Genomic DNA, 24,665 nt, shown 5'->3' on the forward strand with positions numbered 1-24,665 from the left:
AAATTAATCGAAGATAGTCCACACGAATGGATAATTTTCGCAGGGGGCAAATTGCTATGTAATGGTCAACTTTCGTATAGGGCAGGTAGGAAAATCGGTCTATAACGTATACTACTTTACACAGAGGCACGAAATCACAAAAAAATCAAAAAATTCCTCACTTTCGTCCCCAACGCACTTCAAGCAAGAGTTATCACAGTGGACAGCTGCCAAATACAGTACTATTTTGTATGAAATGGTATTTTACAGTGTTTTACAGTTGTGTGACATACTGTCAAGCTTCAGTACCATATTTAAGGTTAGGTTAAGGTAAGGTTAAGGTTTAAGGTACCCTCTCTTCGTCGAGGTGCGTTGCCACAAAGCATCCAAGTGTCCAAGTGCAAGCAATGAGGCTTCAGCAACATTTTTTTTATTTCACACGTTGAAAAACAGTGCCTGTTAAATCCGCTAATATTTTTTACATTTTTCGACTCTATAAGCTACGGAAGGAAATATTTTTTGTTGATCAAAATAGACTAAGATTTGTGCTGAGAAAATCTTGGCTTATATGCAAAAAAAAAAATTATTATAATACGGCGTTAATAACCATTACCATTGATTGCTTATAACGTTTAAATATCTACAGACCAAGTAACAAACTGCAGCGCTGCACTCTATAATTTCTGATGTTAAAATTGGATGACATAAAATATAAATGCAAATTCTATGTAAATTTTAAAATATTATTGGTTAATATTTAAAAGTATCGGAGAGCGCTACTAACAAATAAGCCGCAGGCAACCTTCTGCATTTAACTAATTATTACTTTAAAATCGACTTTGTGCAGGTAATTGCATTGTATATATACGCTGGCATGCATACCTTCAATGCAAAAATTTTAATGTGTGCATCGCCATATCATATTATAAAATACACACATAAAATGTGCATGCAAGGAGTCGGTTGCGGTAGTTTCAATGTTTATTTTAAAAATGAAATGCGAAGCAAAACCATGTCCATAAACATTGTGTGTGAAGGGTAAAAGACGTGTTTAACAGTTAAATGTTTTTGAAATATACTTGCAGAGAAAAAAAAGAAGAAAGAAGATCGAACAAGAGCAAATGATGTTACCAACAAAAAGCAAAACAACCATCACCGACATGCATATTTTTGATTTATTAACTTTTGAATTTTTCGATTTTCTGTTATTAAATTGTTTTGATTTTTTTGAACTTTCACGTTAATCTTATGAGATCTGAGCAATTTTTTGAATGGTGCCAGAAGGAACGTTAATGGATTTGGACGCGCAACATTTTGTGCATGTGGTCTACACGATACTGAGTCGCATACACATGATAATTATATCTTTATTAGATTTACTGGTAAAATTAAGAGAGATATTGAACTACATTGTTGCTACAGAAAGACTTTATATGGTCTTTGTGTCACGACTCTTTTTAAAAAGAAATTCAACTAAACTTTGGTAGCATCAATTAAAAGCAACGTAAGATTTAAGATAGTTACGGCAGGTGATATTGGTATGGTACTATATGTTTTCACTTAGATCTAACTATACATTTACGTAGCAATGTCTGATTAGTGACTCAACCACTTAATTAATCTGGCATAAAAAAAGGTTTTGTCGTGATAACTAGGTCAAATTTCCTGGAAACCGAAGAATTGGCAAGAAACTGTTCTTCCACTCACAATTTATACATTCCGTTTTCTTCGAAGAATGATTTCTCGGAAGATTTCCAAGGGATTAAGGGATTTCCAAAGAATCGCGCACTTCGGATTGTATATTGTATGTCCTAAGTACCTACAGTACACGCACGGAATTCTTACTAACTTTCTATTCACTTGTTTTTGACAAGATGAAGTTAAAACTCTCAATCGAAATAGTCTACATTCCCTGCCTGAAGTCTAAATAAACAAATTATTTGATGTCGTAGCTTCTCCGTCATGGAATTAGTCCATGTCCTGTCAATAGTTAATCTATATGATTATTTATTTGAACTTTGTGACAATAAATGTTTCATCAAAATCCTGTACTTCATTGACATATATTTCTTCAGTACGATCGGGTGAGATTAGGGTACAGAGATTATTTAATGCGATATAATTTTGGGAAAACTTTCGCTATCTTTAACAATTAATAACAGTGGAATGCAAGGTTTGGCTGGCTACCTGACGGCTGATCGGGCGAACTCGAAGCGGCCGGTAAAATTTATTGTTGCATGTAAAAAAGCAAACGGTTCACTATGGCCAGTTCGGGCCTGGTTGAGTACATTTCATTATTAGCTTTATATCAACGACAAACGTCTCATCATGTAATAGAGAATTTGTTATTACTTCTTGCGTCTTAAGTATCGCCGAACTGAGTAAATTAATTAATTTAACTATAACGGACCACTTTCCCGAGCCCACTGCTTATATTTGTTGTCGATAACAGATGACTAGCCATTCTAAAAGGTTGCATGAGTGGATTATGCATTTAATTTAAGAATTTTATAGCTCCAATAGAGCTGACGGCATACCGCAGCGACCGCTATACTCGGTACATAAAAATGAACACAGCCATATTTTGTCGTGCACGATACAACGCATAAAATTTCCAAATTGAAAGTAATCCAAAACCGAACCCAAATTGAAACCTTTCTATCGTCACATTGTCCTCTGAAATGATAATAAAACACCGAACGAAAACACCATCACGATGCATTTATTTTATCCTTATCTAACAAATGGTGACCTTAATTAAAAATAACCAAGTAAATGCATTAACAATGTAACAGATTAGGTAGACAGGCAGACAGACATTTCTCTTGTAAAATAATATGTTTATACTACACGACGACGCGTTAAAAAGAAAAGAAACCATACTATGTCGATCTTACACATTCAATGAATTAAAATAAGGAACATTGACCAAAAGAAAACATTAAAAAACAATTTTCTTCTTACATAAATTTAGGTCTCCTCTACCCGCTATGAAGCAATCGAAACTTAAAACAAAAATCTTACTTGACCTACCAACTGAATACCATTATGGTAAAAAAAAACAATTTTATCAAAGTGATTCATCACACCGTCTGAAAACATACAAAGTGTGGGCATTAAATTTCGGTCAGAGAAGTCAAAGGACAAACTAATTTATCCTATATGCAACTGACTTTGTTATCTGATTTATTCGTTAATAATACAGTCTAACGTTAAGACCAGTTGATAGTTGTGGACATTACCAGATCAAGATGCTTTGGCTCAGATTTGCTATGCAAAGCTTATTAAATATTGAAGCAGAAATACAATGATTGTGAGTTCATGAGTGGTCAGCATACACTTAAAGCTTACTCTATTAAATGTGTTACTATTGGTATTGCAACTATTGATGCAACTGTCAAGGTGATACAGCTCAGATCTTAATATACGGCTATTCATCTGTTATCAATCACGACGAAAAAAATATTTACAAGCTCTAGGTAAAATGGTCCTTTATATAGAAAATGCATGTTAAAAAACTTGAAGTACAAGAGTTGAAATCAATAGATTAAAAATACTTGGATCAATGGAAGTAATAGATCCGATAATAATACTGGTGATATGCTTGCCGTCTCTAACAGGATAAGCTTTCACAAATGAAATTTCACAAACGACAAGCGTATCGCCTGGTTACAGTTAAATCTGTCACTTCTTTTGATAAAAATATAGTTTGTTTGATGGACAAACTAGTACTTCTTTAATGGTAATCAATAAAGTTAACTAAGCCATTCTGTACCCACTGAATGACTCGTATGATGGAAGCCAAAAACGATGTCTAGCCTACATTTAGGCGAGATATCGTTTAGCATCTAAGTTTAGTCAGATAATATTTGTATACTTTGAGGCTGGGTTTAGAAGTCACATTAGGTCGCTGGTCCAGACTGCACTTGATATTCGTCGTAAAAGGCTGTTAGTGAGGTCTCAAAACTAATCCAATTAAACTATTCAGGAAGATATTGACATACAAAATGCAGATCCAGCTGTAATTGTCTTAAGCTGAATTTTTTAATATTCGTCAAAGTCATCAGCACCGCCGACGTTTGAATTTCTCAGTCCCAGAATGAGGACAGCCAATAACTTCAGAAAGCGATGACTTAATAATGGAAATTTACAAAATATCTACCGAAATTAGCGCATTCGTTTCATGCGAATTTTAAGAACACACATCACCTCCAAATTAATTTTAAAAATGAATTCGTATCATACTAAACTCCCATGCAATTTATTCAGACCTTTCACAAATCTTTTTTTCCTTTTCTTTATTTTTGAAATTTTTTCCCTCCTTTTTTTTATTTCAATATAAAATATTACGTTCTGGTTGTAGGTTGTTACATGTCCTGCGCTAATCAAATTGCACATGCGCTTATAATATGCATAAAGTTTTTTGAAATATTGTTCAACATATTAGCTACTAACATAATACTTTGAGTAATGTATTAGAAACACGCAACATGCAATCCAGCTAACTAGTCACAAAATTTATAATATTTTGTTTTTAATAATTTGCAAGTTAACAAGTTGAAGCTTTGTTAAAATAATATTAATAAAACTGGCGAAAAACAAATTCTTCACTATCTACACAAATAGTAAAATTGTGCAATATATATCTATTCGCTTATGCTCGGCTCACATGCATGTTTACCTCGACGCTTTGTATATATTTTGTTAATTTCGATAGGATATTTTGTTTGATGTTAAATTATGATAAAATATATTACAAATTTATCCGACAATCGATCACTTATACACAATATATATATATTGGACTGAATGATTTATCATTTTATACTGTTTTCGCAAATAAAATGGATTCAACGACTCATGCATTGACCATCATCGCGTAGAATGACGTTAGCCAGTGACTGTTAATTGAATGGAAACATGTTAGTCCTTTCAGAATTTGACTAGGCTGTGCAGAATCAAACCAGTTCGGTAAAGTATGTTCATGTAAGCAACATTTTGTGAAATTAACATTTAGATACTTAGGCATAGGCACATGCCAACCAATCGGAAATCTTTTGGCAGTACCGGTCTGTATTAACATTAAATTTTATCTTACAACTTTTCAATTGTTCATTTCGCACTTTAATGAATTACACACACTCGCGTAAGGCACTTTGTTCTTTATGGTGTGAACTCAATGGGATATGGGATATTAAAGATCTTCGAGTAAATTTGAAGGTGAATGTAAGATGCAAAGTTAGTCTTAGCGTACAGCTTGGAGAACTTTGGAATAACGTTTTCGACTTCAATTTCTTAAGAAAGGAGGATCGACAATTAAAACATTGATTCATTTGGCTTCGTTTTGGTTAGCCATTGGAACATCAGAAGAGGGTAAGAGTCCGCTGATTGCGATAAAAGGAGTCAATTTGGATCTTACAATAAAAGTTTAAAAACAGGGTTCACTTAGGTAGGGTTGTCCAACAGAACAATAAATGAAAAAACTTGCAATTGGGTTTTAGTGAAAAAAAAACTCCCAAAATTTATTCAATCCAAATCGTATCACTGAAAATTTCGTTTCTACGGAAGATTGTACTTGACCCGACACTCTTTGTATTCTTTCTGAAGTTCCTCACATTTCGTCAAGTCACTTTCTTTCTCTGTACAATGAACGAAATTCAATCTTTCTCTTTCGCATACCTTTTCCGAGCTGTCAGAACTAGAACTTGGGGTAGTTTTTGAATCCGAACTTGAACGGCCGAAGAGACCAGAAATGGCAGAGGTAAATAGATTTCCGATCGTTGATCCAACTGCAACGCCAGCCGCTGTTTCGGCGACTCTTTGAAACAATCCCGGTTGTTTTGGGGGTTGAGTGGAGCTTTGTTGAGGTTGCTTCGCTGGTTGTTTGGGATGTGAGTCTGTCGAGCTTCGACTTTGTTGATTGGAAGATTTTCTTCCACGAGGATTTTTGTTGGAAGAACTCATTTTTGCAGAAAAAATAATTTGTTATTTGAATCAAATGATTGATTAAAGGTAGAATTTGTTAGGGCTACTTTGCTACCAACAGTACGTTTTACATTTAAGGCTAAAATTTGAATTTGGATTTCTTACAAGGTCATATACAATCTGTACTATCTGTATCGCATTGTCCTGCAAAATCCGATATAAACACATATCATCATTGAACTGAACCTCATTCGAACGATGAGCATTTAAAAATTAAATTTCGAAAACAACATTCACTTACGAAGATTGTAAAATTTTTATTTATTATTTCATAACAACCCTTTAAGTCCATCTCAAAGCGAAAGCAACACAAGCATGTGTGAATGCATATTTTAATGAATTAGGTACTGTTATAGCCCATATTACCAAATCAAAGGAAACAAAACTATAGCATGCAAGTACGATCCGCACTTTTTGTATTCATACACACTCAACGTGTCCATACGATACGATAATCAAAAACCGCATAATATAAATTTCGAGTCCATCTCATCATACACGTTGTTGTATTTATATGTGTGCTTCAATTGCATGTGTGACGGATTGGATACGCACACAGATAGAACTACGGATTTTATTCAACAGGTAGAAAAGAAATATAATACCTTACGGGTCTTACCTCTTTCATCGGAGACTATCAATTCTTTGGTCACTTTGAATGTGAAAATTTTAAAGTTGTTTTTAGTTTGCATCGGCTATTCAGAGGGTATACAACAAACGCAACCAGTTTTGTGTGTGTTTAGGATGCACAGATAACGTGCAAATGTGACAATTTTTTTTGTATTGCATTTTGTAATTGGATTTTGATGGTAAAAAAAACGAAGAGAGTAGATTCGAAACGGGTATAAAAGTGTTTTCTGAATGATACAATAGAAACATGTGTGCGTCTGGACATTGAGTTTAAGCGTGTGATTTTTTTTTTCTAATTCGTAGAGTTTTTTTGTGTGTTCGGACATTTGTTTGACATCGGACACATACATGCATTCAATGTAGGTAATCCGACCAATCTTTGGATTTAAATTTAAATGAATTCATTTATTGACGAGACAGTCTAGCGTTATAACTTATGTGATGATTTCGATTGAAACGTTTAACGTTTTCATGTAATCAATTTTATGAATTAAGGATGTGACATAAGCTTTTTCACATGGGTCTTTGTTTAGTAATACAATACCACCGCTGTCGCTGTCATATTGCATCTTATAGTACACTCTCGAAATCGAACTAGAAGCTCGGATTTTAATGATCAATAGCATTGTTTCAAGGAAGCTAAACAATTGGCGCTAAATCTTCAGTTTTTCATAGAAATACACGGAGATTTCGATCGAATCATCATGTACCTAATCAACAAGATCCTACTCGTACGTCCTGGTTTCAGGACTTACCGGGGCTTATATTGTAAATTTCACATTAGATTGAATCTACCTTGCACTTACTGCTTGTAATGAATTCACCTTACACTTACCGTTTGTCGTATCAGTATACTGCGTGACCAATATCTGATTCACTTGTCATATAACATCAAAATTTTCGATCCATAGCAATTAGATTAGATCCACATAACCTTGACTGACTGTCTCCATTGTTATAAAAATAATAGTCCCTCCAACACCTTACACTAATTATGTAGTCTAGCTCAACGCATTGTTGTGTGCAGTACAGAGAGTCTTCGTTCCTCATCAATTACATTATTGTTATGTAAATATTGTTGATGTAATAATTCACCAAACATCAACAATTCGTATGCACATGTTTCTAAAGATAAACTTTTTTTTTGTTATAAAAAAAAACGAGTTTTTAATTCAAGTTTTCCAACATGTAATGTACTTCAAATTTTCATATCTGGTTTCGGATATTTTTATTTATCTTTTCGTTTATTTTTATTAATGAAATTTTGATGACACTTTTTCTCTTCCAAATGGTACACAGAGTGAGAGAGAGAGAAAAATTATTAGAAAAATCAAGTTCAATGTGCAATAAAACGTAGTACCAAAAACAATTCAATTAAAGTTGCCAAGGATACTCTACAACGGCTAAGAAGATAATATCGACAGTGACTCAATGGAATTAAAGTGATACCTACAAGTGTTCATTGTATTTTAAAATAATTAGTGTGATGATCTCTTAATGATAAAAATCGAAGTTTTGCATTGAAAATATATCTTTCGAATGACAATGCATTCGTTGTGCCATTAATAATATCAGTTATGGAAAAACCACTGCTAGCTGACTTAACTGTGGGAAAAATGAATTTCGAAAATGATATGGATGAATTCAGTGCACATTTTGAAACGAACAGTTCGATGGTGAAATGGTGAGTTGAATTATTATCAATTGGTCGTTTTACGATCAAAACACGCTGAAAGTATGCAGGCGAGAAAGCCACATGAGAACACGACAAATTCAAATTAGAAATTACTGATTTTATGGGGTTATCGATACGTTTTGCTAATTATGTTTTTCACGATGTTCCCCATCACCACTCACCACATATTTATTTTATTACGGAAATCGTTGATTCAAACAAACCGATTAGCAATAAATTTGAACGATGACAGCGACTACAATTTTAATGAAGATTCCGTGCGAGTATCGACTTGAAGAAAAGGTGACTCGTCCCAAGTCGTTATAGAATTGTAGCTACTCGACTGACGTGATTAATTAATAAGTCTTTCCAGTCTGAATTAACAGTCATGAGTAAAGTCGCGATTATGATTTTTCTGCTGTAAAGTTTACTTTATATCGAAACATTTTACTTTTCGACTGGAATAAAATCTATTACTTCAATTGTTTTAGCATGTACTTTGCTGAAACAGGCGACGTTATCTAGAGCTAATCATTTAGTTTTGTCGTTATTGTCGATAACAGATGATATAGCTGTCTGTAAAGAGTTTTTGTTAATACGTTTTGTCTTGTAGGTTGTTTACACACAATACATGCTTGCTGTGTTATTGTTTATAAACTGTAAAGTGAAAAGTAATGAGCTTGGCTAATTGTATTTGCCCGATTTTACGTTCAGAGACTATTTCACTACATCAGGTCAGACTGTTTCACTACATCAGGTCTTAAGGCCCGTCATTGGGAAATGACAGGACAGTCTCCCGAAAATGTATGGAAAATTTTATCACAAAAATTCAACGAAAAAATTCAAAACTCACCTCTTATGCTTTCCATTGTATTCGGGCATAGTCTCTTATGGTCGCCAAGGCATATTTGAACACTTTTTACTCGATGCAAAAGCAAAAAGTTTTTTTTTGTTTTGTCGCGACAAAAACACAGAAAATATTTTTACACAACTGTGACACCCCGCTACTATAAGTACTAGAATGAATGTTTGCTGTGTTCATTTCGGCGGTAAAATATTTTCGTTCAAAAAAGTGTGAGTTCAATAAATCTGTAATTCTAATATTATTAAATGGAAAATTGCAGTCATGGGAGGGATGCACTCTAAAAAACGGTGGACGTTTTCTATGAACGACGCTTGGAATAAGTTGGTTATCACCTTTTTTGTTTTTGTTTTGCTAAGCAAATTTTTGTATTCCTCGTTAACATTCATCAATAATTAAGTTGGTACCCTAACACCTAAAACAAAGGTAAATTTAAATAAATTTCTATTCCCATACCTAGCCAAGCAAAAATTTGTGTTTATTAAGTATGGTAGGTTCTTACACATTAACAAACATTTAAATATTTAATTTGATAAATGTACAAACAAAACTGAATACCACAGTGATACGAAAAATAACACATTTTAATTCGTTTCCATATTAGGTATTTACATTTTTAAAGTTTAAAACCGTTCACGAAAAAAGAAAATATTTTCTACAATAGCCGGTGCGCGGTGGGGAGAATTCATATGCCTTTTGTAAGTGATTTGGCAAACACATCTTCAACTCAATTTTTTTTTCTGTTCCTTTCGTTATTTATTTTGAGAGAATTTTGATATTTACTTTTCGAGAAAAAAAATGTTTGGTATAGTGAGTCTCTGTCAATTTTTTTTTTATTTTCGTTCAAGAATCGTATTTTATTATTAGCTTTTCCGAACGAAAAAAAAACCAACATTCTAACGTCACGTCTAATTATACATATCAAAATTTGTTGTTTGTTCGGATGATTTAGACAATTATTAAATAATAATTTACCTCCGAACAAATTATACATCCAAATACGAAAAACGAAACCAATCATTCAAACTTTAATAAATCGTCTTGGATTGTTCCAAAATGTATATCAACATGCATACTATTATAATAGTCTCCTTTCTCATGACCCAAGTTTTATGACCGTCATACAACACATCTCAACCCATCAGTCTGATAGGTAATAATAAGTACTCTGCGATTTCGTTGTATACACACGAAAAAAAAAAACTTTCCTTTAAGTTTTTGTTGACCCTTTTTGGCCGACAGAATCTCACAATATCCATCATCCATAACACATTAAACATTGAAAAATCCAACGAAATGTTTTTTAAACTACACATAATTGTATATACAGATAGATGTATATGCAATGTACACACATATCACATCAAACAGAGGTTTTTTTTTCTTCTTAAATGTTTGTCCCTTTTCTCGGCTTATTCTCTTATTATGGACTGATTGTATGAAATGTTTAACATTCAACGAAAAATATTTTTTTTTTTTAATAAAATTTCAGACCATAAGAGAGAGAGACCTAAAACACAATGAAATGCATGGGCCCGCGAGGTATTTTCCTTTTTATGTCCGTATTAAATTGGACAAGAAACAGGCGAGATGTCCAACATAGACGAATAATAGAAAATAAAAATGTATTCGAGAAAGAAGCATTATAGAGGTCCGTATAGGCACGGTGTCTTTTGTTCTTTTTTTTTGGTTGAAGATGTATTGGTGACTATTACGAAATGTAAGGGGCATCTGAATCAAATACGGTTTTTATCCGAATGTACATTTACAAATTTCATTACCGAAACACACTAGGACGTAAATATGATAAAGGGTTGAAAAACGGACCCTTTTATCGGTCTATTTTGTGATTCAATTTTTTTTTCTTCCGAATATCAACGATACATGTGTTGCGCCGAATTAAAAAAAAAAGAGAAAATGAAATCTCAAAACGTGCACAAGGGACTGGAAGAGCAATTTTATTGAGACGCTGGTGCTGTAATTGTAATTTTGATTTGAATATCATACACTTTATACCCATTCACCAAACTAGTTATTATGGTTTAGCAAATTACAGTAATTTTATCCGGTTTTGTAACTACCTTTGTAAAATTATTGTATCAGGTGAATGAGGTATCTTCTTACAGCAAACCAGTGAGATGTGTCTCTCGTTAAAAGCAATTTGATCAATTATAATGTGGACTAGACAGTGAGGAATCAACAGCTTAGATGGAATTTCAGATAGTCTCTGAATAAATTGTAATTTTTCAATTTTTTTTTCTTGTTTTCTAATTTCACAAACTTTTTTGGTTGGAACCATGGCAATTAAATTCAAATTTATTCAAATTGAAATTTGGAAGTCTGAGTTGAACACTGTCTGAATGGACTTGATTTTATTGAACACAGAAATTCGTTAAAATTTGGTTTTGTCTTTTTTGATTATCCTCCGATTCATTATCGGAACCTTATATGTGTTGCAATGATATCGAACCTTTCGAAACACCAAATAAATTCGATTCAGTAAAATTGTATGTTGAAAAATTACCAGTATCTCTCAGACGGGTACGGTCGATTGTATGTGCATGCATATAGAGACCACTGTTTTTAAAATGACTCGACAATATTCTTGAAACTTCTTGGCGTCAAAAAAGGAAGTTATGTCGAGAAACAAAATCATTGTTGTATAATTTCTGCTATTCAATAAAAAAAAAAACTTCAATTCAATTCACCGTCTTCCAATAAAAACAATTGAACGACGCTACGGCCTTATATATATATAAAATAATGTGTATGATGTCCGAAGGCAATACCTCAATTAAGAATTTCAAGAATATTTTTTCTCGTACATTTTTGGTTATCAAAGCGAAATAATAAACATTTCAAGTGTACTTTGAAATACAAAAGACTATTGATGTACACACCACAGATGATACTCTTTTATGAGTCGAAAATATTTTCCGTGCATTGGCGTTTCTGAAAATATTCACTTAACTGAAAATTAAAAGTCGTCGGACATTCTTTGTGCGGAAGAAGGACGGTCTAAGTGCAACATTCTTGATTCGAGTGATGACCTCTTTTTGTTTTTTAAGGAAGTGTGAGTTTTCGTTTAGACAATTGGGTGACTATTTAAGGATTGCTAATTTTATTGCTTTCTTTCTAGAAACGATTGACGTATCACGATGCAGTCTATTACTTCCATTATTTAAACAATTTGATATAAAATCTCCTACTTCAAAGGTTTTAACATACATTTTGCTACATAAAGAAGCACTAGCTAGAGACCATTGCTTTTTATTGTCTTTGCTGATGATAACAGATGATTAAACAGATATCATCCAATTTAAGATAGTTTATTGATTCGTTATTGCATGAAGACTTCATGAGTCACTCATAAAATATGTCACACTCCGAAAAGAGAGAATTTCACGTGATATTTCACACTTTTTTTTAAATATTTCGCATAAATTTGTGTAACAGTACACTGTAGAGATTCTTTCTGAAAAGCGCCGATTTTAGCATGACTCGTCATCGTTGTCCAAAGTTCTATCTAAGTAATCTAAGGTCGAGAACAGATACTGTATACTGTAACTGGATCATCTTTTGTACCAAACACATGCAACGTTTTCTAGGCTCTCTAACAAAAAAAGACTGAAGAAAAACTATTAAAATTAAAATTGAAAAGAAAAATTACTTTCAAAGGGGTGTACAGTTAATTATAGTAGGTTAACCACAATACACGGCGCTCATGATCATTAAAATCCCAAAAAAATATCATCTACATTTACACACTATTTTTGATACCTTTCTCGTCTCGATGTCAATCCATCATATATAATTTGCTCAACGGGATTCTTGTTACATATTTTTTTTTGAATATACCTTATTGCGGCTATAGATATAACCTATGATTAGAATCACTATGTGTCCACTCTATTGATATCATAATTCGTCATATATTCTCCAGCAAACACGAGTAAGCCATTAAAATTACTGTAATAAATGTGCCAGCCAAAAAGAGACGTATTAGTAACCGATTTTTATTGTTTTATTTTTATAAATTTTTTGGGTAGTCGAATATACACAGAATAACAGAAACATTCGATATAATAATATTGGGGAAACGCGCGTGTTAGTTCCGCACCACGGTACCACACGAAACGCGATTTATACGATTTATTATTGAGAAGAGGAAAAAAAATTTATATGAATTAAGTAACACAATTTTCACCTTGAAAAATATCATAAAGGTTGCATTAGCATTAAAATGTAAATTAAAAATAAATATTTAAATACATAATTTATTAGCAAATCTCTTACAAACCAATAGGTGTTTCGCGTTATATTATATGCATATAAGAAAAATAACAAAAACTTTATTTTCAAAAGATAAACAAAAACTTTTTATTTGGACGAAAAATGGGTATAGAGACGTTACCATACGCGATGAAAGATGGTTATAATGGTTGGGAAGTTTGAATAAAATAAAATATTTAAAAAGATCGCATGTAGCTGCTATAATTTCTGGCGTTAGAACTTTATGTAACAATTTATCATCATTTTCATAAAAATTTATTTGAGAAAAATGAATATAATGAGAAACGTTCAAGTTTAATTGTAAAATAATGACAATGTAACTCTTGATTAGGTTATGATCGTTATCTTAACAATGAATTGTTTAATTGCTTAATAAATGATTATAATATACTACTCAAGTAGTTCCATGACTGAAGCACGCACCGTACGTTTTAAGTGTTAAAAAAAATAATGTTGTGGGAAAATGGAAGAAAAATTTTACAATTCAAAATGGTAATAATGTTCGTGCGTAGATTCGGTTTATTTGTTTGTTTATTTTGATGATTGTTTTGATTAGTCCGGTGTTTACCTTGATAGTTCAATGTGTTGCTCAAAAGAAAACTCTAACACATCTTATGTTCAAACTACATGAACCGTTCGATAAGTTTGATTATTTTTTGAAAGAATGAATCCATTCATACTATTTGCATACAACCATTTATAACCTTGCTGCCTATTTTAGGTAATTATTTTAATTCTCACACAATATTTTATGTTTCTGTGCGACCCAGCAGGATATTGTTCCTAGAGTGCTAAATTCCAACCCTAATTCAATTATACCATTTGGATGGGATGCCGAATGTGCGAAGAGAAAAAACAAACAAAACAAAACAGTTCAATGCACTTTCGATTTCCGGGTTGTTTGATGAATAGTCTCGCAAGGTAGGTATGTACCATACATGCCATCAATAATCCGAAGAAAAAAAAAAGAGTTTTTTTCCTTTTATTTTTGTTCATTCGATTCTATCAACAAAACACAGCTTAACTTCGCAACAATTATTCAATTCATAATTGAAGATTTTGCAATAAAATCTATCGCTGTAATCGCTCGTATGATGTATGAACACATATACTACATGGTTACACTTAAATAAGCGAACACTCGTAAATATTAATAAGAAATGTGCCTCTATGTAAGCACACACAGTACAAAAAGATATTATTATTAGTTTGTCAGTCAGGTTAAAAATGTATGAAAAACACTTAGAAGGTTACATGATGCGATCAATCATTTAAAAAAAAAACTTTATGGTCAGTGTGTGTATTATATCCCATTTGACTTAAAGTTTTTAACGAGAAGAGAAAAAAATGTAAACGTTTGTATATATACGCGGACAACTAAACATCAAACCGAATACGATTGGAATGATGTTGATGATATGTCTTTGGTTGTTTTATTGATGATTTGAGCTTCCTTTTATGACTAGAAACATTTAACAAAATCCAAACTCATATAAACTGGACAAGCAAACGTTTTATAACCAGCCATTATTAAATTTTCTAAAATCATTACCGTGTATTGACTGACTCGTGTGTTTGTCCAAAGAATATAACAAATTTGAGGTGGCTCTTATTTCACACATGTCGTAATTTGTATTTTTGAAAAGAAAATCTTTCGATTAATTAGTGTTTTGTTTGTATAAATATAAATGTAGCTAGTTAGGATGACTGTGTATAATAATACTCATTATCTTGATGGTCTTATCCTCGTTCGGCTCTATCCGTCCCTGTTTCTCTTCAAAGTCAATTATAAATTTTGTTTTATTTTGTATATACCCGGGGTCAATTCAATCTGATCATTCCCCATTGACTTTCATTTCAAACATTTTTTTATATTCGAAATATAATCACCACTGTGTGGTATAACGCATATACGCAATGCAATTAAAGTCGTAACCTACATTTTCCTTTTTTTTCGATTACACGAAAATGGTTTTTTAATTATATGTCGCAAATTCTCAAATTTCTTGCATCGTTAACTTAAAGAAAAACGTTTTTTCACTTCAAAATCCACATTTTCTCACCAAAATTCAATTGGTTTTTCTCTATACAACAATCCATCGAATAAAACAATTTAATTGAATTTCTAACATCAGATTAAGACACCCGTGAATGACGTTGTGTACATTATATTCGTTTGGTGGATAAATTTCCACTTACATTTTATTTATTCTCTTGTCTTTCTATCAAAATATTAGCTTTTTGAAATTTGATACTATTTGCTCGACTAATTTTTCCATTTTTTTTTTATTATTATGTTGTAACATCACCCTTATAGGTTTTAGATACTTTTTTTTCCTTGAAAATTTTTCGTTGCGTAAATCTTCGTTGTAGAAAATGATCAAATTACTTTGGTTCTTTTCGGTTGATGCATCGATTTATGCGACAAATATTATTAGGTGTAAATATTTTCAGGTGATACACAATGATGTTTATTAGTTAGTTAAGAAAAAAATGCTTGTTATGGTTTACTGTAATTTAAGCGGCTGTAGCGTGAATGCTCATTGGTTTTTGGTTAATAAGATTCTTTTGTGTTTACGTGCAGTTGCGTGTATGTTAAAAGCGATTTCAAAATAACAATATTCTAATGAAATAACGAAGTTTAACCTCAACTAGGTTCTTAATCAGCCAGGGGTTTGATACTTCATTAAATATAAGTGTTTTCACTTCAAGTCTTTCACTTCAATTTTTGTCAACTGTTTTATAAAAGAAGAACAATTTATTTCTGAAGTTTTTGTCGATTACAGGTGACAGCCGCCCGTAGCCGGTTACAATGTTGAACTACTAGGTTTTTATCGGTTGAAATTTAGCACTCCCTTATTGTTATGACTTGTTGGATTCATTCGTAAATCCTGTCTGTATGAATGGAAAGAAGAAATTGAGATTAAAGTTTTGTATTCAGCATCAAAATGAAATTAAAACAAAAGTTACATCATTAATCTTTTGCGACAATGAACATTGAAGAAAATGTTTTAGGACATCTGGTAGGTATTTAATGTAGAAATTAAACAGTACATTTCGTATCTTCGGCTCTGTTTGGAAGCTTCTCAGACGCTAAAAAAGACTTTTAGTCCGTGGTATGAATAGTATTTTTCATAGGCATGTAATTAAAGTGATAGCTATTTAATAAGAAATGATCACAAGAAAATAGGAAATGATCACTAGAAAAAGAGAAATGATCACAATTTTTTTATGACAGCAATAAAAATAGAATTTGATCACCAAAAAATAAGAATTTGATCACTAAATATATGCAATTTTACCACTAACATATGATCGACTCGAAATAAGAAATGATCTACAATTATACGAATTTGATTACAAAAAATAAAGAAATGATCGTGCAAAATAAAAAATTTGATTGCAAGAAATAAGGATATGCTATCTATTATTCTGTTTGATTATTAGACGATGCAAGAGAAAAAAAAATTAACACCTAAGTTACCAACACCGTTCCGGCGCCCGGCTCGCATTGCGGCCCTCCGCTTCGCTACGGGGCAATGGGCCGGATCGCTCGGCGTGTTAAAACGCTTTTTATGTGCAATGAATTACACAGACTAATTATTAGACGATGCGAGAGAGAAAAAATTAACTCCTAAGTTACCAACACCGTTCCGGCGCCCGGCTCGCATTGCGGCCCTCCGCTTCGCTCCGGGGCAATGGGCCGGATCGCTCGGCGTGTTAAAACGCTTTTTATGTGTATTCGTTCGGACTTTTAGTGATCAAATTCTTTACTTTTAGTGATCACATTTGATTTAGCGGGTGGTAGGTACTACTTGTGATCACTTCTTATTTTAGGTTGATAGAATCTTATTTCGTAGTGTTATATTTGAAAAACTGGTTGTGATCACATTCTTATTTTCCTGCAATCATTTTAATTTTCAAGTGATCAATTCTTATTTTAGATTTATCGCTTTTATTTCTTCCCTTTTTCATATTGGACGGATTGTCGGGTCCAAGGTAAAGTCGAAGCATTATAATTTGATCGATTCTATTCATTTTTAAATAATTGTAGTTTTCTAATAAATCATTTCGAAAACATTACAGTATAAAAGCTTGCACATGCGCATTAGAGCTGTTTACTCGCGGTATACCTGCGGGTAATCCGTTCAAATGCACGTGTCTAAGCTTTTATACTGTAATGTTTTCGAAATGATTTATTAGAAAACTACAATTATTCAAAAATGAATTAAATGAGTAGAATCGATCAAATTATAATGCTCCGACTTTATGAAAAATATTCGTCACACTTTTTCTCCGTCGAATATGAAAAATATTATTCGTACCACGGACTAAAAGTCTTTTTTAGCGTATTCGATTCCAGAGCTCGCCTTCGGCTCTGTCTGGAAACCTCTCACACCCCAAAAAAAAACTTTTAGTCTTAGGTACATTTTTATAGTCGAAAATTGGGAATTTGTCAGTTCTTATTCAGATCATTAAAAATATTTTGCTTAATTTTTTAATTTCTAGAAATTTGGGAAAATAAGGTTGTTGAACTGGGTTTACTGCACAATTCTAATTCTTTTGAGCGATTGTACTGTTTCTCCTTTTAAACTTTGGATCATGGTAGTCGTATCGCCATATAACAATTGGTTCTGTTACTCTGCAAAATCTATTACTTCATTAATTTAATACAGATTTCAATATATAAGGCACGTTCACCAGATGTAATTTCTGGCTTTTGTCATTGCCGTCGATAACAGGTGATTAGGTGTTTCTGAAGTAGCGCTAATCAACCACATTAATATTTCCAGAATATAACGAATCCTATTCTCGAACCATATTTTACCGAAGAAAAATCTTTTTTCATGAAAGATCCATTTACCATAATGCTTCTACTGCTCTGACCATTTGCGGTTTGGAAAAAGCCCTACAGCAATAACGTTTTATATTTAGCGCATTTTATCACTCATTTCAAAGAATAACATCAAACAAAAAATCATTTAATAAAAATCTGAACAAAGTCATACAATTTATTTGAGAAAAACAATAAAATTACAGGGTTAATATGTTTTCATTACATGTAATTTAATTTAGTTAGATGTTTATCGCATTTATGATTTAATTTTCTACATTTATATTGTTCTTAGTAATCACGAACTCCATTGCCGAAAGATATACCGAAAAAAATCTTTTGTTTTGAAAATGTTTTTTTTAAAGATGTTTCACTTAAGAAAATACGTTTGACCATTACACGGTATTTTAGGTTTAAAGTTCTTTTTTTCTGGGGTAATTATATTTAAGATCTTAACTGCTCTAAAACATTTTCATTTTTATATTTATGTTGAATTTCACATTCAAATTAAGTGCCAAGCTAAGCTTCAATATACTGTTCGTAAATATTAATTAAATTAATTCGAAAGAACTTTAATGCGTAATGGAATGGACAGTGGATATAGTTTTTTTTCCTCTCTATAATGACAACAGAGTTTGTCCTATGCATAGTACCCCAACGTGTGTTATAAATTATATGAATTTACAAACTATAGCCAGAGATAATGTACCTGTGTGTATAAGAAGCTGATTTATGCAAATTTGAATTTTATTAATTTGAGTAAAATTCCTACATCAGAGTTATAATTTATATATAAAAGGAAAAAAAGGCAGTCGATTTGTGACTATATAATATACCCATAGATATATATATATACATCGCGATGGATGTACTGGGATATGTTTTAAGTTTTTATATAGGTACACCTTATTGACTTCTCTATAACTAAAAGGAATTACGAAAAATTATTGTTATTTTATGTAAATCAATTTTAATAGTTTATATAGTTAAAATTAAATTTTCTTATAAGATATGGTATACGTACACAACACATACACTGGGGCTGGTGGTATGCGATGCGCATGTATTAGTGGAATAAAATTATTAATTATAGATTAAAGTTATTAAGTTTTAATGGATCGTTCGTTAGGTATATTGGATGGAATTCATTAATTCGAGTATATGGAAGCCTGAGCTAATTTCTAATTCATTCCTTTAGGTCATTTAAATTATAGCAATAAATCTTTTCTCTACTTGACTTATAGCTATTACGGCTATTGTTTGAATAAATATGAATATAAGTAATATTTCCTTATTTTAATCTAACGGGTAATCACAGTAGAAGAATGCTGTGAAAAAAATTGTACGTAAATTGTATCGCTTCGTAACTTTACGTGTCACCTATATTCAGATAATTGGTTTCACTCTTTGACAAACGGCAAGGCAATCTTATAGACATTATAATCTGTTACTTCCTTTGTTAATTGTTCATTTAGTTTTTTTGTTTAATAATACGCTGATAAAGAAACTAATCGTTAATTTAGTGTTACATGGAAAATCTTTTACTTCATTTGTTTTAACACAAATTACGTTTTATAAGAGGATACTACCTAAGGTTCGTCGCTTAATTTTTTAGTGGCCGTAAAAGATGACTTGACTATCGATAATCTGAAATCATTATTGTAGTCATCGGTGATATGCATGATCCATAAAAATTGGATCGTAGTTCCTGTGCATTTTTTTAACATATCTGAAGTACACAATGAGATAGTGAGAATGGCTGTAATTTTACACTCAAACAAATACTACAAACAAATATATTATGAGAAAGAATGTTGAAACCGAAGGTTCACTTGGTTAGCAGGTTGCTTTAAACTTCTTTCTAGAAATTACAAATAAATTCAACGATACTCTCTCCCAAAAATATGTTCTGAGTTATCCTTTTTTACAATGACCAATGAAAGTAAGATGATCTCCGACCAATACATTAACTTGCACTGACAAATTGCTAATAAATTCAGCATCATTTTTCGGTCCAATACTATATTGCAATAACCTATTGATGTCATGACACAAATATTTTCACATAAAATATACAGATTAAGTTAATGTTCCGTTCATTTGAACCCTTCGTAGCATAACAACTATAACCAATTGATTGTGTTTTCCGAGTCTCACGGCAGATTTAAATAAATTCCATTAATTAAAATTTAACAGAAAAAATATTTTTTTAATATAAATATCAGAGACTATACAGGGTGAAGATGAAGTTAGTGACAATTTAAAGAACCAAAAAAATCTTTGAAGAACTTTTATGATCAAAACTAATAAATTGCCCCTAATGGATCCTATAATATGAGTGAAAGGAGTCTGTGCAGATGTAATGAATGTTTAGGTATACTGATGGTACACCTTGTCACACACACTCCACACCAATAAGAATTATTATATCATATAAAAAGATATGCCTTTTTTATCTTCTTACTTTTAAGCATTTTTATTCGCCAAAACTCTTCTCGTCGTCGCTTGCATGTGTATCCATATTTATATATTGAGAATTCATTGAATAAAAATAGCGATAAAAACACATTTTATTACATTCGTCTTTTTATAGTTTTTTGACATTTACGAGTGTGGTTTAACAAATAAACTGTTTTTGTCAGTTAAAACTTAATTTATGGCTGGGTGCTAAGGAAATTGTATCTCTCAGGCACTATCAGCGTTTTAAATTTTAGTTTTGCTTCTGGCTTTATTATAAATGAAATCGAAATGATTTTTTTTCTTTCAGCTTCATTTATTGTATTTATATAAAATATAATCTGATTTGGTGTTTGTTCGAAAATACGTCTTTATCAATTTATATGGTTTGTGAATATATATAGATGTATATGCAGCACACCTACTATTCACGATACCCATTTAATGCGAGCGTGAAGATTCATTGGACGATTTTGTATTATATATCTGACCATATTGAGCTATTTGTATAACAACATCAAATTTCGATACGTTTGCATGCATTTAATGCCTGTGAGGTATTTGGCGCGTATTTAAGTAATTAAATATGTTGAAAACAATTTGGAATTTCTGTTATTGGAAAATAGTGTGTGCGATAATGAGACATAAGGTAATTTACGAAGACCTCATTACAGAGATATACGAACAATATGTAATGTGTGTATATTGATTGTAACTATACTACCTGACACATTTAAATGGTATATATAGACTAATTTGAATTTCACTTTTACAATTCAGCTGTAATGCATTACTTTCAGATGACGATGTCAGGTTTATTTATACAAAACAAAAATGAAGTGCAATTGTGGTTTTTCCAACGAAAAATCATTTGTCATTGACAAAGCGACACTAGAATTACCCAGAAAGCGACGAGCTGACGTCACGCAGTGCCACACGTTTTTTACCAATAATTGAAACGTCACTAAATGTAACCCTGAAATATTAACCATTTCATCAATCAATAGCTCATGTTACAGTCGAAACTAATAAATGATCAATTCAAGTGAACATCACCAACTTCAAATATTTCCAGCTAAAAGAGCACTAGAGTATACTCATTTGAACCCTTTCCTAATTAAAATACTGCCAATATGGTAACCCTAACAGCATCTGAATATATGTTCTCTATAATTTACATCTGTATGAAAGTGTAAGATTTATTATCCACGTTTTTTTGTGTGTAACACTAGACGACGTCAACCCCTTTTTTTACTGTTTAAGAATTGATGAAAAGAAAACAGTAGCTTCCTTTTGTGCAATTTTTATTTGTTCGTCTTCGGTGAACGTTGACGGGAAATATAACTTAAAAGAGCAGTATAAATATACCTTACACATCGTTAATGTGTTATTTTTTATTCAGCCAGCATTTTATGGAAAAAAATCATGAAATTGATTTTGAGAAGAATCATTCAATGAACACCAATCCGAAATTGCTTTAATTTAAGTCAATGCAATGACATGCAACTTACAAGAAATTATTTATTTTTGCAGGCGAAGAGCACCATCAAATCCAGATTCACCGATAAGCAACCACACCGGTCCAGAAACAATAAATCATGTACAAAGTGCCACAACGCAAACAGCGTACCTTCCCGCAGCAAGGTTAGTATAGAAACTCTTTTTTTTTTCATTCTACCATGCGTTTTAGAACTTCTAGAAACGGTAACCGGATCTTGATCCAATCACATGTTAAAAGTTTAATGAATTTCCTAGTGTTTGATACAAAATCTACTACTTCAGTCGCGTTAACATTCATTTTGCTCACCACATTTACCAAATATCATCACTCATTATTGTCATTGCTGTCTATATCAGTGATTAGTTGTTTTTGGGTCGTCAATTTTCATCACTAACTATAAAGTTCTCGGACCTTTTATAAACAGTAATCGTATTGGTACAAAATCTACTACTTCAGTCGTTCTAACAAACATACTACACGCAGCGAATTTTGAAAACATATTTTCTGTATTATACCACATTAACCGAAGATAATCATCGCTTATTATTGGCATTGATGTCTACAGCAGATGATTAGCCGTTTATACTGAACTGGGTCAATTTTCATGATTATCTATTAACACACATCTTATGTCGAAAAGAACACTTTCGGGAAAGAATGAAAAAGGAAAATTCAAACCGAACATAGGATTAGATCTCTAAATGTTTCTCCTCATGAAGTAGTGGTGGCAAATTGTTACTGGTTTCCAGACATGGAACCTTTGTGTGTTAAAAGCTCTCACTACCGTTTCCCTTACATCCTTATTCAATAAAACTCCTTTTTTTTAAATCATGTAACTATTTCATTTCATTACAGATTCTTTGAACATCCACTGACTGCTGCTACCTCTGCAATGCTCAATATATCTGGTAACGGATCGAACAATGACGACGAACCGGGAACAAACGGAAGTACCGGCAGTGTTAACATTGGTGCATTGGGAACACCGCACCAAGTGCACCAAGTACACAATCCAAATGGTAGCACGTCATTTGTGTATGAATACTACAAAGTACCTGATAAAGATGGACTACAATGGAGGTATGTTCTTATATATCTATTCTACTACATGATGCGATACATTCATTTAAAATATCCAACATTGCTCACTATTCGTTTTAACATATTTTTCCATTATAATGTTACGGTATATAGCTAGTTCCTTAACCATTCAACGACTACATTTTAATTCAATGAAATATATACAATATTCGCACTACAATCAACTTTATTATAAATTCTTATTGTGATTTATTATTACAATAGTCCATTCATTGTATAAATTACATATCCTATCTACACAGCCGTCGAAATATAGGTTACATTTACACGTTTTTCGTACGACATTTTATTGTCTAGCTCCAGATAAAGAATTCTACAAAAAATAATTTTTGTTTTCTTTTTTTTTCGTTATAATTCAATTATTATTTGTTATTTATATTAGATTTGTAACCATATTCAATGGCCTTTTTCCTTTCATTAAATTCGTTGTGCTTTCTTATGTGAATGTTGGCTGGCTCGTTGTATAATGTGCCGCGGATAGTTTCTTTATAAAAGGTTTGAATTTTTCTATTTAATTTTCAGACAAGATAAGATTTTTCGATTTGCATGTATATGAGTGGATAGAAAATTTCATTATTCCATTATGTGATGTTGTGAAAATTAAATCGTATTGTTGAAGTCAATGGACCGTGAAAGAGATAATCGCATTCAGTTAGACGAAATCTTGTTCATCCCATTCAGAATCATTTTACCAAATTTGTTTTTAAAACAATTTCGTGTTTCTGTCTAGCACGCGTGTAGTCATTTCAAATGCTAAGTGATTCCGTAATACAGAAAATTTAAATAAAAAATTTCTGATTTTTACCCAAAAAGAAGAACGAACCAATTTTAATAATGTGACATTGGGTCTTCAAATTTATCGTTTTTATTCGATTTCCGATTAGAGATGGAAACTACTAACAATTTACCGGCAGGGTGTATATCATTACAATACACCTTATGCAATGATACATAAGGTGGGCTTATTTCAAATCAAAAGACAGTCGTAAAGTATATGAAACTTGACAGCTTCGTTGTGATCGTTTTAAAATTATGTCGTACCGAGTGTCAGACACTTTAACAAAATCTAAATTTATCTTATTAACACATGTGGCACTTACGGTCCTACTTATGCCACTATTCAAGCCAATTGAATAACTTGAATTCGTTGTGTAAAAACCATTTCAATTTTTTGACTTGGGAACTAAGTTATATGTGGGCGGTGGATCTAGATACGGTTCAGGAATTTTAGGATCTATATGAATGTGAAGATAAACAAAAGTATTTAATTTCGTGAGACACATAATTGCAAATATTTTAATGTCGGATAATGCGGAAAAATCAACGATGCGAAGAGAATTCCACTTAA

The 24,665-nt window shown here is 32.0% G+C and overlaps 2 protein-coding genes across 10 annotated transcripts in view; one reads left to right on the forward strand and one right to left on the reverse strand.

Annotated features, from left to right (window-relative positions):
- LOC119079630 (protein grainyhead) overlaps positions 1-24,665 on the forward strand; it is a 155,029-nt gene that overhangs the window by 88,181 nt on the left and 42,183 nt on the right. For 5 of the 9 annotated variants that reach the window (XM_037187627.1, XM_037187628.1, XM_037187629.1 and 2 more), the window contains exons 3-4: positions 22,249-22,359; positions 23,072-23,296. In XM_037187627.1, the coding sequence (XP_037043522.1) occupies positions 22,249-22,359; positions 23,072-23,296 (336 nt within the window). Of the gene's footprint in view, positions 1-6,639; positions 6,954-7,893; positions 8,279-22,248; positions 22,360-23,071; positions 23,297-24,665 lie in introns of those variants that run through there. The other 4 variants (XM_037187630.1, XM_037187632.1, XM_037187634.1 and 1 more) reach the window with 4 other exon arrangements.
- Positions 5,476-6,022, reverse strand: LOC119079645 (coiled-coil-helix-coiled-coil-helix domain-containing protein 10, mitochondrial-like). The gene has a single exon (XM_037187670.1). The coding sequence runs from the start codon at positions 5,941-5,943 to the stop codon at positions 5,539-5,541; it is 405 nt and encodes a 134-aa protein (XP_037043565.1). The 5' UTR covers positions 5,944-6,022; the 3' UTR covers positions 5,476-5,538.

Source organism: Bradysia coprophila, unplaced genomic scaffold, assembly GCF_014529535.1.
Source record: "Bradysia coprophila strain Holo2 unplaced genomic scaffold, BU_Bcop_v1 contig_324, whole genome shotgun sequence".
In the NCBI taxonomy this organism is placed as follows: domain Eukaryota; kingdom Metazoa; phylum Arthropoda; class Insecta; order Diptera; family Sciaridae; genus Bradysia; species Bradysia coprophila.

Bases quoted from the DNA above. Each gene is read 5' to 3' on its own strand.
- LOC119079645 (XM_037187670.1), bottom strand. From the start codon at position 5,943: ATGAGTTCTTCCAACAAAAATCCTCGTGGAAGAAAATCTTCCAATCAA.